The 11,991-nt window shown below is 53.8% G+C and overlaps 1 protein-coding gene across 1 annotated transcript in view; it reads right to left on the bottom strand.

Annotated features, from left to right (window-relative positions):
* Window positions 1-51: 51 nt before the first annotated feature.
* The window catches only part of atg7 (ATG7 autophagy related 7 homolog (S. cerevisiae)), a gene marked incomplete in the record, with an annotated part of 29,470 nt that continues 17,530 nt past the window's right edge, over window positions 52-11,991 (bottom strand). The window contains 1 exon segment of the mRNA XM_067240731.1: window positions 52-962. Coding sequence (XP_067096832.1) covers window positions 930-962 — 33 coding nt within the window.

Here is an 11,991-nt window from a genome sequence, read left to right as displayed (position 1 = left end):
ATGACTAAAGGACAGGTGGGAGAAAAACCAGACAGGAAACTGTCAAGTGATTGGTTTACATTTAATACAATGTGAGAACAGAACATTGTACAGTGTATATATATATATATATATTATATTATATATATATAGGTTGTTTATGCTTGACAGCGTTACAAAACAGTTGAGGCAAATGTGTGCCTTGCACATGCTTTACATCAGAATGATTTCTCACATCCACGAGATTCTAGAACACTCATGAGTAGGTAAATACTGTAACTATTAAGTCGAGCCGTTTGCACGACCATGAAACCAAAAGGAAACAGGAGGGAAACCCGTAACAGCTGGGGTGAGTAAGACGGAAGCCGATCGAGTTAAGGTGTGTCACACAGAGCAAGCGGATGGGTTTGGAGGGTCGGGGTCTTTGAATTATGCCTCGAAAAAGGTCCTGATGTCACAGAGCCTTCTTAACTGATACCCCTCAGAAACACCACTGAAGCTAAAACAATGCCATACTGTAAACACTATAGAGGATTTCTGATTAGCACACATTTCCCTTCAGAACAAGGTGAACTGGTTTCCCAACGAGCGTCCAGGAGTTAATTTACACTGAAGGAAAACAGAAAGAAAAAAAACTGACCCCTAATAAGACAATACGACCAGATATAAAGCCACATGTGCGGAACCTTCCTTTTCATTCAGAGAGATTCATAAATCACTCTGATGAACCCGGGAGACTTCCAGAGTTGTGAAAGCCCATACTAGTGAGCACTCTGTGAGAGGACCCCTCTAGGAGAGGACAGTGTCCTGCAGGGAACGACCACCGCCCGTCCCTCGGCCTTCCAGGGAGAACGGAGTTAAAGCCAGGCCTGATTCAGGATGGAGTCCCGGCCAGGCCCGTAGAAAGACTTTGTTCCACGTCCTTTCAGACCTCCGTCCGTTCCACGCGCTCAGATGCTTTCATCGTCACTCATGTCCCAGATCTGAGGAGAGGAGCAGGACACAGACGGGAGTATTAAGCGGTTTAGTACTTGAGAACTTTGTTTTCCATGTCTTTGTAAGCTCATGACAGGGCTGGAAGAGTGCAGTAACCTGAGTAGAATCATTCAGGGTTCTCACTGAGAATGACACATTGCAAATATTTGACTTTAAAATGTCCACAATTCAGTTTGGAAGTGAAAGAGCTTTTTATGTTCCAGGACATCACACTCAGCTGCTGAATTCCAAAGTGCCTCTACTCTCTCTCACTGCCTCCTACTCACTCACTGCCTCCTACTCCGTCACTGCCTCCTACTCCCTCACTGCCTCCTACTCACTCACTGCCTCCTACTCCGTCACTGCCTCCTACTCCCTCACTGCCTCCTACTCTCTCTCACTGCCTCCTACTCTCTCTCACTGCCTCCTACTCTCTCTCACTGCCTCCTACTCTCTCTCACTGCCTCCTACTCTCTCACTGCCTCCTACTCTCTCACTGCCTCCTACTCTCTCACTGCCTCCTACTCTCTCACTGCCTCCTACTCTCTCACTGCCTCCTACTCTCTCACTGCCTCCTACTCCCTCACTGCCTCTACTCTCTCACTGCCGCCTACTCTCTCACTGCCTCCTACTCTCTCACTGCCTCCTACTCTCACACTGCCTCCTACTCTCTCTCCCTGCCTCCTACAACCTCACTGCCTCCTACTCCCTCACTGCCTCCCTCAGTGCCATCCTGTAATTCAGAGATACTGACCATGACCTGATTCCTAACCCTAAACCTGGACTTCACACACACACACAGTTCAAACAGGAGACTTTCCCACACAACTGTGTCAGTAAACAACGCACATTCTGACGCTGGGAAATTCTCACATTCCCAGTTACTTCAGACGCAATTCACATACCTCTGAACCGAGTCAGGAATGTTGCACACACAGAAGGACACACACTCACGCACGCACTCTTGGCCACTTCATGCCACATATCTGAATACGTGCCGGCTCTAAAAGCGTGTGTGTGTGGGGGGGGGGGGGTTGTAAACCAGACAGACTTGTTACAGAAGCCACAGAGGAGAACAGCAGGGTTGTGGACAGACGGACCGCCGCGGTGCAGCGGTGGGGAGGAGGAGGGAGCGTGGGCTGGGGCGACGTGGGGAAGCTGTCCGACGACTACTCCAGCGTTAAGAATCCTCCGGGTCCCTCGCTGCGGTTTGGGCATGGTGCCCTGCCTCGTGTCCCAAAAGTCAGACTATAATCAAGCCCATCATTATTTTAATTGCAGCCCACTGAGAGGCCCTTAAACTGGCTGTGTAGAGACCAAAAGGATCTTAGGATGGGCTTGTTGGTAATTGGACGTGATATAGTGTCTCTTGTATCGCCCCCTCTGCTGCAGAACTGTATGTTTAACTCTACCGTGTGTCTGTGTTGGGGTCAGGCAGACTCATTGTTCAAGTTGTCCTAAACACGGTTTAATCCAAGCAAGTTGTAGTAGCATGCAACATCCTGTAGATTAGAGAGACAGAGAGAAAGAAAGAAAGAAATAGAGAGAGACAGACAGAGAGAGAGGAGATACCAACGCCCGTGATAAGCCTGAATTCATAGATTAGATCTACAAAACAGGTCGCCAACGAACAAAAGAAAACTAGCTCAGATAGCCAGCGTATCCAGTAAACAATGAGTTTGTAAAAACCTCCCCTCTCCTAAAACAGACAAAGCAAAGTTGTGGTGACACAATCCTTTCTCCACGCTCCAACGCAGTCCTGGTCATCACCTGGTAAGTGTGGGGCCAGTCACCACACCCAGACAGCCAGGCAGGGACGCACACTCATATAAAAGATGCAGGTCACTCACTGTGCCCCCCACCCCCCCCCCCCCGCCCGCTTAATAAACATCAAAGGGACAGCGAGCGGAAAACGCTTTGAAATGGATCAACAGTGGAACGCAGCCTCTTGGTGAAGTGTGCGTATTTGTGCGTGCGTGCGTGCTCGGGAGAGATATCCTTTGTGTCGGAGGGTACAGAGGCTGAAGGGGGAGACTTACATAAACTGAACGGTTTTGACCGATGCCCAAAAATTGATGCCACGTGATTTCTTTCACATGGTTCCCACGTAGCAGGGCAGGCAATTTGTCTCAATCAACATGACAGTTGGTTGTGACAGAATTCGAATTCAAATAGTGCATTTGGGAACGAACCTACTACTGTGCAGTATGTACACCGCAATGTAACACGAAATAGCAAGCCTTCAACACTTGGTGCCCAAGTCCAGAAGTTAAACCTATTACTACAGAATCAAGTTACCAATAATACGCCGCGAACCACAACGATTTCTTCAGTTCTGGAGTACATTGCATTGCATTTGTCATCTGTGGTCTTTTAGGAGGTCATCCCTAAAACAATACACCACTACTTCTACGTGTTTGGACCTTCAGAGGGAGCAGAGTGTTTTCGGTATTGCATCCAGACCACTAAGCCATGTGTACTCTGCTGGCCTCCAAGAAAATATGATACAATTACAATCATGGCTGTACAAACAAGACAACGATCTGATAAAGATTTCTGCCACAGGCCAGAGAAAGCACAGCCAACTCTGGGGCTTATTTCCTCACCAAACACACACACACACACACACAAGTCCCAACTTGAGGGGGCCCCTCTCCAACTCTGCAGTGGAGAATCACTAACCCTATACTGCAGTACGCAACACAGCTACAGCGAACGCTCTAACGTCCACATGCGGTCCAAGACGCTGCCCGTGCAGTTTGTGGCCCCTCCAGCGTCTAACACACTCTCCCAGGGACGAGCCCGGCGTCAACCGGCTCCAAACACAACCAGCGGCAGGTAATAAAAAAAACAAAAAAAAGAAAGAAAAAAAACATCTGCTTTGCATATTAGAACTGAAACCATAGCACAACGCCAGCTGTGTTGCCTTTCATCGCTGAGATTAGGCAAAAGTATTAGCCATCCACGGACCACACAGGACGCGCTGGGCTCATGGCGCGGGGGCGTCTGTGCCGCCGGGGGGGGGGGGGGGGGGGGGGGCTGGAGCACACTTACCCTCCTACTGAGTCAACAGAACCACACACACACACACACAATGCTGCTCCTGAACCAGGAGGAGAGGGGAGGGGTTGAAGAGGAGAGGAGGGGGGGGGGGGGGTGTGGGGGGAGCACCACCCATAGGTTCCAGGAAGCGCCCCATTGGTGTTTTAGCAGATTGGGGTTGAGTCAGGACTCCTCCTCTGAGGCAAGACACACCAGAGGATCTCCACCGCTCAAACCGGCCCATCGCTGTCCTACGTGTCAGAAATGACCCGCGCCGGCAGGAACACACACGCGCACAGACACGCCTCCCAAACCCCAGGTTGCCTTGAACATGCATTTCTCATTCTAGCCCATTCAGCTCATTCCATTTCAATCCACATTCTAGGGATTCTAACCGGTTTTGCCCGTCTTGCAGAGTCAGATCATGATAACAGACCTGCAACCCCGAGTCCTTCCTGACAGCTGCATCGACGTCAAGACACCCTATTAGGGGCTCTCTGACGTCCTAGGCTGGGGTCAGGTCTGGGGTCTCGACACAAGAGTCCACTGGCTGACGGAGAGGACCATCTTGGTTGCTGCCAGGTGTTAAGAGTGCGGCGTAACCTGGATTTGATTCCAGCCCCGGGTCATTTCCTGTGTGTCCATGGGAGTCAGGTGGCTGAGCGGTGAGGGAGTCGGACTAGTAATCCGAAGGTTGCCAGTTCAATTCCCGGTCATGCCAACTGACGTTGTGTTCTTGGGCAAGGCACTTCACCCTACTTGCCTCGGGGGAATGTCCCTGTACTTACTGTAAGTCGCTCTGGATAAGAGCGTCTGCTAAATGACTACATGTAAATGTGTCCTCCCCTCACTCTCTCCCTGCCTTTCTCTAACTGTCACTGTCCAATAAAGCAGTAACATGACAGAAAGACATCGTTAAAAATAAAAAAGGTCATCTCCGATTCTCCGAGCCCTGGTCCCTCGTGACGTAGATGTCCTCTCACACAGCCGGCCCCCCTACACCCAGAGGACCCAGGCTGGCGCTCTGTTTTGCCAACTTAACCAGGCCGGTGTAGCCAAGCTGCTGAGGCCTGGATGAGGCCTGCCTGGTAACCCGGCCCCAAGGGCTGGGAGGGGGAGCTGGCAGGGTAGCCTGGCCCGGAGGGACCAGCTGCATTTAGTAATTGTCCTCCCTGAGTTCACGGTGTTCTCGCCTGTCTCAGGAGGGAACACTGACATCCCAGATTCTGGGTACTCCAACAGGAAGGGGTGGGGGACCAGCTCCTGTGGGGGAGGAGAGGGTGGCTGATAGTGGAAGGGGGACTGGACAGGGGGCTTGGGTGTGTGTGTGTGTGAGGGGGGGTTGAGTGGGAACGGGGTAAGTCAGAGGATCCCAGCTGGGGTCACGTCCCTGGTTTTATTTCCATAACCCAACAGGCTAATCAAACAAGGGCCCGGGGTCTGGTCGAGGAACCACAGGCTCACACAGGCCAACGGGGAGGGATTTAAGAGACGCACCAGTGGGTTTCCCTTACTCCCATTCTCTTTCACACTCTCTCACACACTCTCTCACACAAGTATATTTACTGGCAGCTCACTCCTAACCCAGAGAAGGCAGCTGACTAACTAGCCTGACTAACTAACTAACCTATCCACCTAAACGACCTCCTCCGTATCTGGAAGGGCTAAGATTTCACGCGACGACGACGACAACAACAACACAGGCAAAACAAAGCAACTAAAACCAGATCAACACAGACACTGACGCAAGAGCCGTGCTCCTGGAAAAGATCTCTCTCTCTCTCTGGAGACCTTTTTCTCTCTCTCTCTCTCTCTCTCTCTCTCTTTAACCCTAACCCATATCCACTCTCCCCCGCTTTCTCACTTTCCCTTCTCTCCCCCGCCCTGTCCGCTCCATTTTAAGCGGAATTCACACGAAGGACCGGCTCCGAACACAAATGGAGCCTGTCCTGGGTGTGGCGTCCTGCAGGGCAGCAGCTGGGCTCAGTTGTTTCTCCGGATGGAGAGGCTCGCTAGTCTGACTTTCTCTCGCTCTCTTCCTTCCCCCCCGACTCGTGTCTCTCTGAGATGTTGCATCTTGCCCTCCCCCGATCCCTCTCTTCCTCCTCCGTCCCCGACTCCTTTCCTGTCGTCTCTTGGTCTTCCTCGTGCAGACTCGGCTTGACTTTTCAACCCTTTTGAAAAAAGCCCAATTTGACTCCCATCTTCACATATGACTTTTGTCTGCGTGTCCCAGACTGTAAAGACTTAGCCTCCGGGGACGATAAAATTCGACTGAGGTAAAAACCCCTTCAAGCGCCCGGACAAGAGCTTCAATACGACTTTGTCATCCGTCCTCAGATTCTCAAACCCTCTCCCCCTTAAAGCGTGTTGACAGGGAAAGGACCACACCGCATGTTTTGTGAAACCCATCACCTACCCACCACTACTGAGAACCCACTCGGGGGAGAACCCGAATCGAGCAAACCTCCTCTATCCCGCGATAGTGCTGGGGGGGGGGGGAGAGAGGGGGGGGGGGGGGAGGGGGGTGGGGGAGGGGGGGGGGGCAAACAGCAATAAAAGGCAGGCCCTTCAGGATGAGCGAGCGCCGTGTGCCAGTACAGACCTGCCCTGCTGTTAATTACACGTGTGACTTCCAGCCAACTGACGTGTGGTGGGAGAGGCAGGCCCCACGGGGCAGCTCAGAGCAGCAGGCGAGGCGGGCTGGGCTAGGAGGCAGGCGAGGCAGGCAAGCGAGGCAGGCAGGCAGGCTGGGGCTTGGAGAGCAAACACTCATTACCAGAAATCTGAGGGAGGACAGCGACGTACGCAGAGAACTGGAGGCGGTTCAGAGAGCCCGGGCGAATCACTTCAAAAACCAGAGGAGCCGCCGGAGCAGCCTGGCTCCTCTTTATCTGGGATCAAGCCTTGCCTCCAGTTCAGATAAGAGAGTCCTAAAGCTGGCTAATGACAGACCTGGGAGGGGCTGCCTCCTTTGATCCACCGTTAAGACCATCACAGAGTTAGCCATTCTTGATAAAAGACCCCGAGACGATGGATGGCACTTGTGAAGCAGATCACCGAGCCAGCTGCTCAAATCCTAATCGGGGAAACGACGCCAAGTGGAAGTTTGCTGACTACTCGTTTGAGCGGAGTGCACTCCATGCCGCTGTACCAGCCATCCCTGCGCCATCTCAAACTCTCTAGGTCCTACTCTGACAGGGGGGCGGGGGGGAGAGAATAAAGAGAGAGAAGGAAAAGAGAGATATGAGAGAGAGAGACCAGATTGAACCCCATGGCCGTTTGAGAGTTCCAGGGGTTAGCCATGGGGCTTGGGGGGGGGGGGGGGGGGGGGGAGGGCTGATGCAATCTGGGAGCAGCATGTGTTGGGCTGAGCAGCAGCATCAGAGAGAGATAAGGCCTGGTGCTGTGACCAGAGCCCCGGGGGGAGATTACCTCTGGACACACAGCCAGAACCTGCTCACACACAGATGTGGAACACACGCGGAAATGAGCGCACACTCGGTATGCAATTCATCTGATTCATACACGCTGAAATCCAAAAAGGATCCAGTCAGGGAGAATAAGGAACCACTGCAGACTAGGGGCCTGGGACTGCTCCTTCAGTGATCCAGGAATATCCATTCCTAGAGGAATGACCCCCCCCCCCCGGCTGCAACGCGATCCCCACCCCCCCCCCCCCCCCCCCCGGACTATACCCTGCTCCAGCTCTGGGCAGAAGAGGAGGTCAATCTGGACTGGCGCCATTGCGCTGCCCTGTATAGGAACAGGAGGGTCCTCTCTATAGCCCAGACACGACCAGGCATGCAGGCCCACAGGCAGGGAGACAGGCTGACAGGCAGGGAGACAGGCCCACTGGCAGGGAGACAGGCCCACAGGCAGGGAGACAGGCTGACAGGCAGGGAGACAGGCCCACTGGCAGGGAGACAGGCCCACAGGCAGGGAGACAGGCTGACAGGCAGGGAGACAGGCCCACTGGCAGGGAGACAGGCCCACTGGCAGGGAGACAGGCCCACAGGCAGGGAGACAGGCTGACAGACAGGGAAACAGGCCCACATGCAGGGAGACAGGCTGACAGCCAGGGAAACAGGCCCATTGGCAGGGACAGGCCCACTGGCAGGGAGACAGGCTGACAGGCAGAGAAACAGGCCCACAGGCAGGGAGACAGGCTGACAGCCAGGGAAACAGGCCCACAGGCAGGGAGACAGGCTGACAGACAGGGAAACAGGCCCACATGCAGGGAGACAGGCTGACAGCCAGGGAAACAGGCCCATTGGCAGGGACAGGCCCACTGGCAGGGAGACAGGCCCACAGGCAGGAAGACAGGCCCACTGGCAGGAAGACAGGCTGACAGGCAGAGAAACAGGCCCACAGGCAGGGAGACAGGCCCACTGGCAGGGAGACAGGCCCACTGGCAGGGAGACAGGCCCACTGGCAGGGAGACAGGCCCACTGGCAGGGAGACAGGCCCACTGGCAGGAAGACAGGCCCACTGGCACGGAGACAGGCTGACAGGCAGGGAAACAGGCCCACAGGCAGGAAGACAGGCCCACAGGCAGGAAGACAGGCCCACTGGCAGGGAGACAGGCCCACAGGCAGGAAGACAGGCTGACAGGCAGGGAAACAGGCCCACTGGCAGGGAGACAGGCCCACTGACAGGGAGACAGGCCCACAGGCAGGAAGACAGGCCCACAGGCAGGGAAACAGGCTGACAGATAGGGAGACAGGCAGACAGGCTAATCGGCAGGGACACTGGCAGGACAAGCCTCAAACCAGCCTGGCTACCTGCTCCACCCTCCATCCACAGCTCGGAACCATCTGCTTCAGACAGACAGGTTGGAGTAGATGGTCTGGGAGGTGCCGTCACGGCAAGGGATTAAGGGCCGCACGCTCACAAACACACACACACACACACGCATGCTCACAAACACACACACAATGACCTTCAGGCTGTGAGAACATGCCCTGGCCATAAGTCAGCCCACCAACTGACAAAAGACGCTCAAATTAAGCCCCGGGAGATTTCACTGTGATTCAAACCAACTATGTTTAGAAAAGAAAATGTATTAGCACTACACATGAAGCTGACATGGGATCTGCTAACAAGCGTAGCGGCCTATAATTATCGTGGTGCAGCAGAGTCGCTGGCATACTTAGCATATACATACGTATATACACACATCCCCACATAAAGGAGGAGGAGGGAAAGGTTTTCCACAGACTGACTACATCTGGTAGTAATTGGAGCATGTAGCCACCAAGCTGTGTTTGGAAGAGGCTGTGTTTGGAGAGGGTTCCGCGTGTGGAGAGGGTTCCGCGTGTGGAGAGGGTTCCGCGTGTGGAGAGGGTTCCGCGTGTGGAGAGGGTTCTTTGTGTGGAAAGAGTTCTGTGTGTGGAGAGGGTTCTGCGTGTGGAGAGGGTTCTGCGTGTGGAGAGGGTTGTGTGTGTGGAGAGGGTTGTGTGTGTGGAGAGGGTTCTGCGTGTGGAGAGGGTTGTGTGTGTGGAGAGGGTTGTGTGTGTGGAGAGGGTTGTGTGTGTGGAGAGGGTTGTGTGTGGAGAGGGTTGTGTGTGGAGAGGGTTGTGTGTGGAGAGGGTTGTGTGTAGAGAGGGTTGTGTGTGTGGAGAGGGTTGTGTGTGTGGAGAGGGTTGTGTGTATAGAGAGGGTTGTGTGTGTGGAGAGGGTTGTGTGTGTGGAGAGGGTTGTGTGTGTGGAGAGGGTTGTGTATAGAGAGGGTTGTGTGTAGAGAGGGTTGTGTGTGTGGAGAGGGTTGTGTGTGTGGAGCGAGCGGGGGCCTCTCAGGTTGCTGATGCTCATTACAGGGCAGCCAGCCGCTCTGGAGGCTCAATGGGCCAGGATGACTCAGCCTCTGCTATCCACATCCCTGCTCCAACATACGCACAAGGGCTTGGATGACTTCCACAGAAGGGGGGCGGGGGGGCATGTGACTCACAGGGATGATTGGTGGCCCTGTGCTGATGGCGTACACTGTTACCCAACATCAAAAAGGGAGAGAGAGCGAGAGAGTAAGAGAGAGAGAGAGTAAGAGAGAGAGAGAGTAAGAGAGAGAGAAAGAGAGAGAGAGAGTAAGAGAGAGAAAGCATAGTGGTGCGTGGCTCTTCGCACTTTCACAACAGTTGGCCCCATCTGCCCGCCCCCCCACACACACACAACCCCCCCACACGCGGTTCAGAGTAGAGTTTAGGCAAAAGTGACTGGACCTGGTCCAAGAAAGACGTCACTGCCAGAGAGGGCCTCGCCGGACACCTCGTCCCCCCCGACTCTCCGGGGGAGTCGGCGTGTTTTCTCGACCACCGCAGGGGGGGCACAGCGAGGCGCGAGCACAAGCGCGGCATTCTCCCTGCGGGACAATGCTCTGCCGAGAAGCTCTCACGTGACTGAGGAAAAGACGACGACAAGAGGGCGGCAGGAGGGACGTGGACAGGACCGGAGCCTTCCGACAGAGAGGCCTTTGTGTCCGGGCGGCCCGGAGATCGACCGGGGGGTTAATGACCCACAGCTCACACATACATACAGATACATAGAGTCGAGAGGTTCAGATTGGGGGGGGGGGGCGACAATAGAGGAAGAAAAGAGGGTGGAGGACGGGGGGGGGGGAGTAGAAATGGAAGGGCTAGTGAGGAGAGAGGAGACAAAGGAGAGAGGAAGGAGGAGGGTGGAGAGTGGAGGGTGAACAAAGGAGGGAGGAGGAGGAGGAAGGAGAGTGGAGGATGGAGAGAGGAAGGAGGGTGTAGGAGAGGGAGGTGGCAGGTTGCAGATTACCACCCTGAGTAAACGGGTTGCGACACACAGGCACGCGCTCTCGGCTCTTGCACTCGGGTTCCCCACTCACGAACGAGTGACATGAATTGGTCCTCATGTTAACTCTGCTGTGGGGTGTGTACTGGAGGACAAGAGGGTTGTGAAACTCTGTGTTCTTTTAGGAAAGGCTATCTTTACTTTGGGGAGTAGCTGGGTGGGGAATTAGTGTACAGGCTGGGCAAAGCATCCTGTTCAGACACTCATTTCCTCCTGGTCAGTGGGTGAGTGTGTGTATGTGTGAGAAAGACAAAAAAAACAGACAGAGAGTGAGTGAGTGAGTGAGTGTGAGAGTGAGTGTGAGAGTGAGAGTGAGAGTGAGAGTGAGAGAGAGAGAGAGAGAGAGAGAGAGAGAGAGAGAGAGAGAGAGAGTCCTGTGGCTGGACTGGAGGCAGGTCCGGAGGTTACCCTCTGACACGGAGCTCCACTAGCCTGTTCTAGAGGAAGGCCAAACGGCCACCAGACAATACCTGCCACGGCTAGCCCTGCCTCCAACACAGCAGCACTCTGACAGAGTACTACCAAAGGTTCCAAAACATCACATGAAGTTCCCAGTGTGTTTCATCTCGGCTTTAAAGAGTCATGGGAAGACAGACAGACGCACGCACACACACAGGTATAGGCTCAGGATTACCCATCATGGCTATTAGAAAGCCTTATCCTCACCCTCTGCCCCCCTCACCCTCCTACACACACACACACACACACACACACACACACACACACACACACACACACCTGAAACCCCAGCCTGGATCTAAAGTGACCCCACAAAGAGCTCATTCTTCCAGGGACCTGTACAGCATCGGATCATGCTCAGTAGAACCCCCCCGCCGCCCATTTCATTTCCAGAAGCCAAACCCCCCCAAAACCCCAAGCTGCCGCCTAAAAACTAGTTCTCAAATTACCGACCCGCTTAAAATAAACATAAATACATATTAGAGTGTATTCTAGTGATGTAGATTATAGCTTAGGGTGGCTGCACACACAGCTACAGCCTCATAATGTACTGGGGTCAGGGAGTGGGGGGAGGGGGAGTTAAAAATACAACTGCAAGACGTATGTCAATAATGTCAACAGAAATGCGGTTGACCTCGTATTCAGGTTCTACTAATTGCCCAGTATACTAGTTTGAATTTGTGGACTGCTACACACACACACACACAGTGAGAGTTTGGT

This window comes from Osmerus mordax, chromosome 1, assembly GCF_038355195.1.
Source record: "Osmerus mordax isolate fOsmMor3 chromosome 1, fOsmMor3.pri, whole genome shotgun sequence".
NCBI lineage: Eukaryota > Metazoa > Chordata > Actinopteri > Osmeriformes > Osmeridae > Osmerus > Osmerus mordax.
Note: the sequence above shows the minus strand (reverse complement) of the source record. Positions and strands in the feature narration are given on the sequence as shown.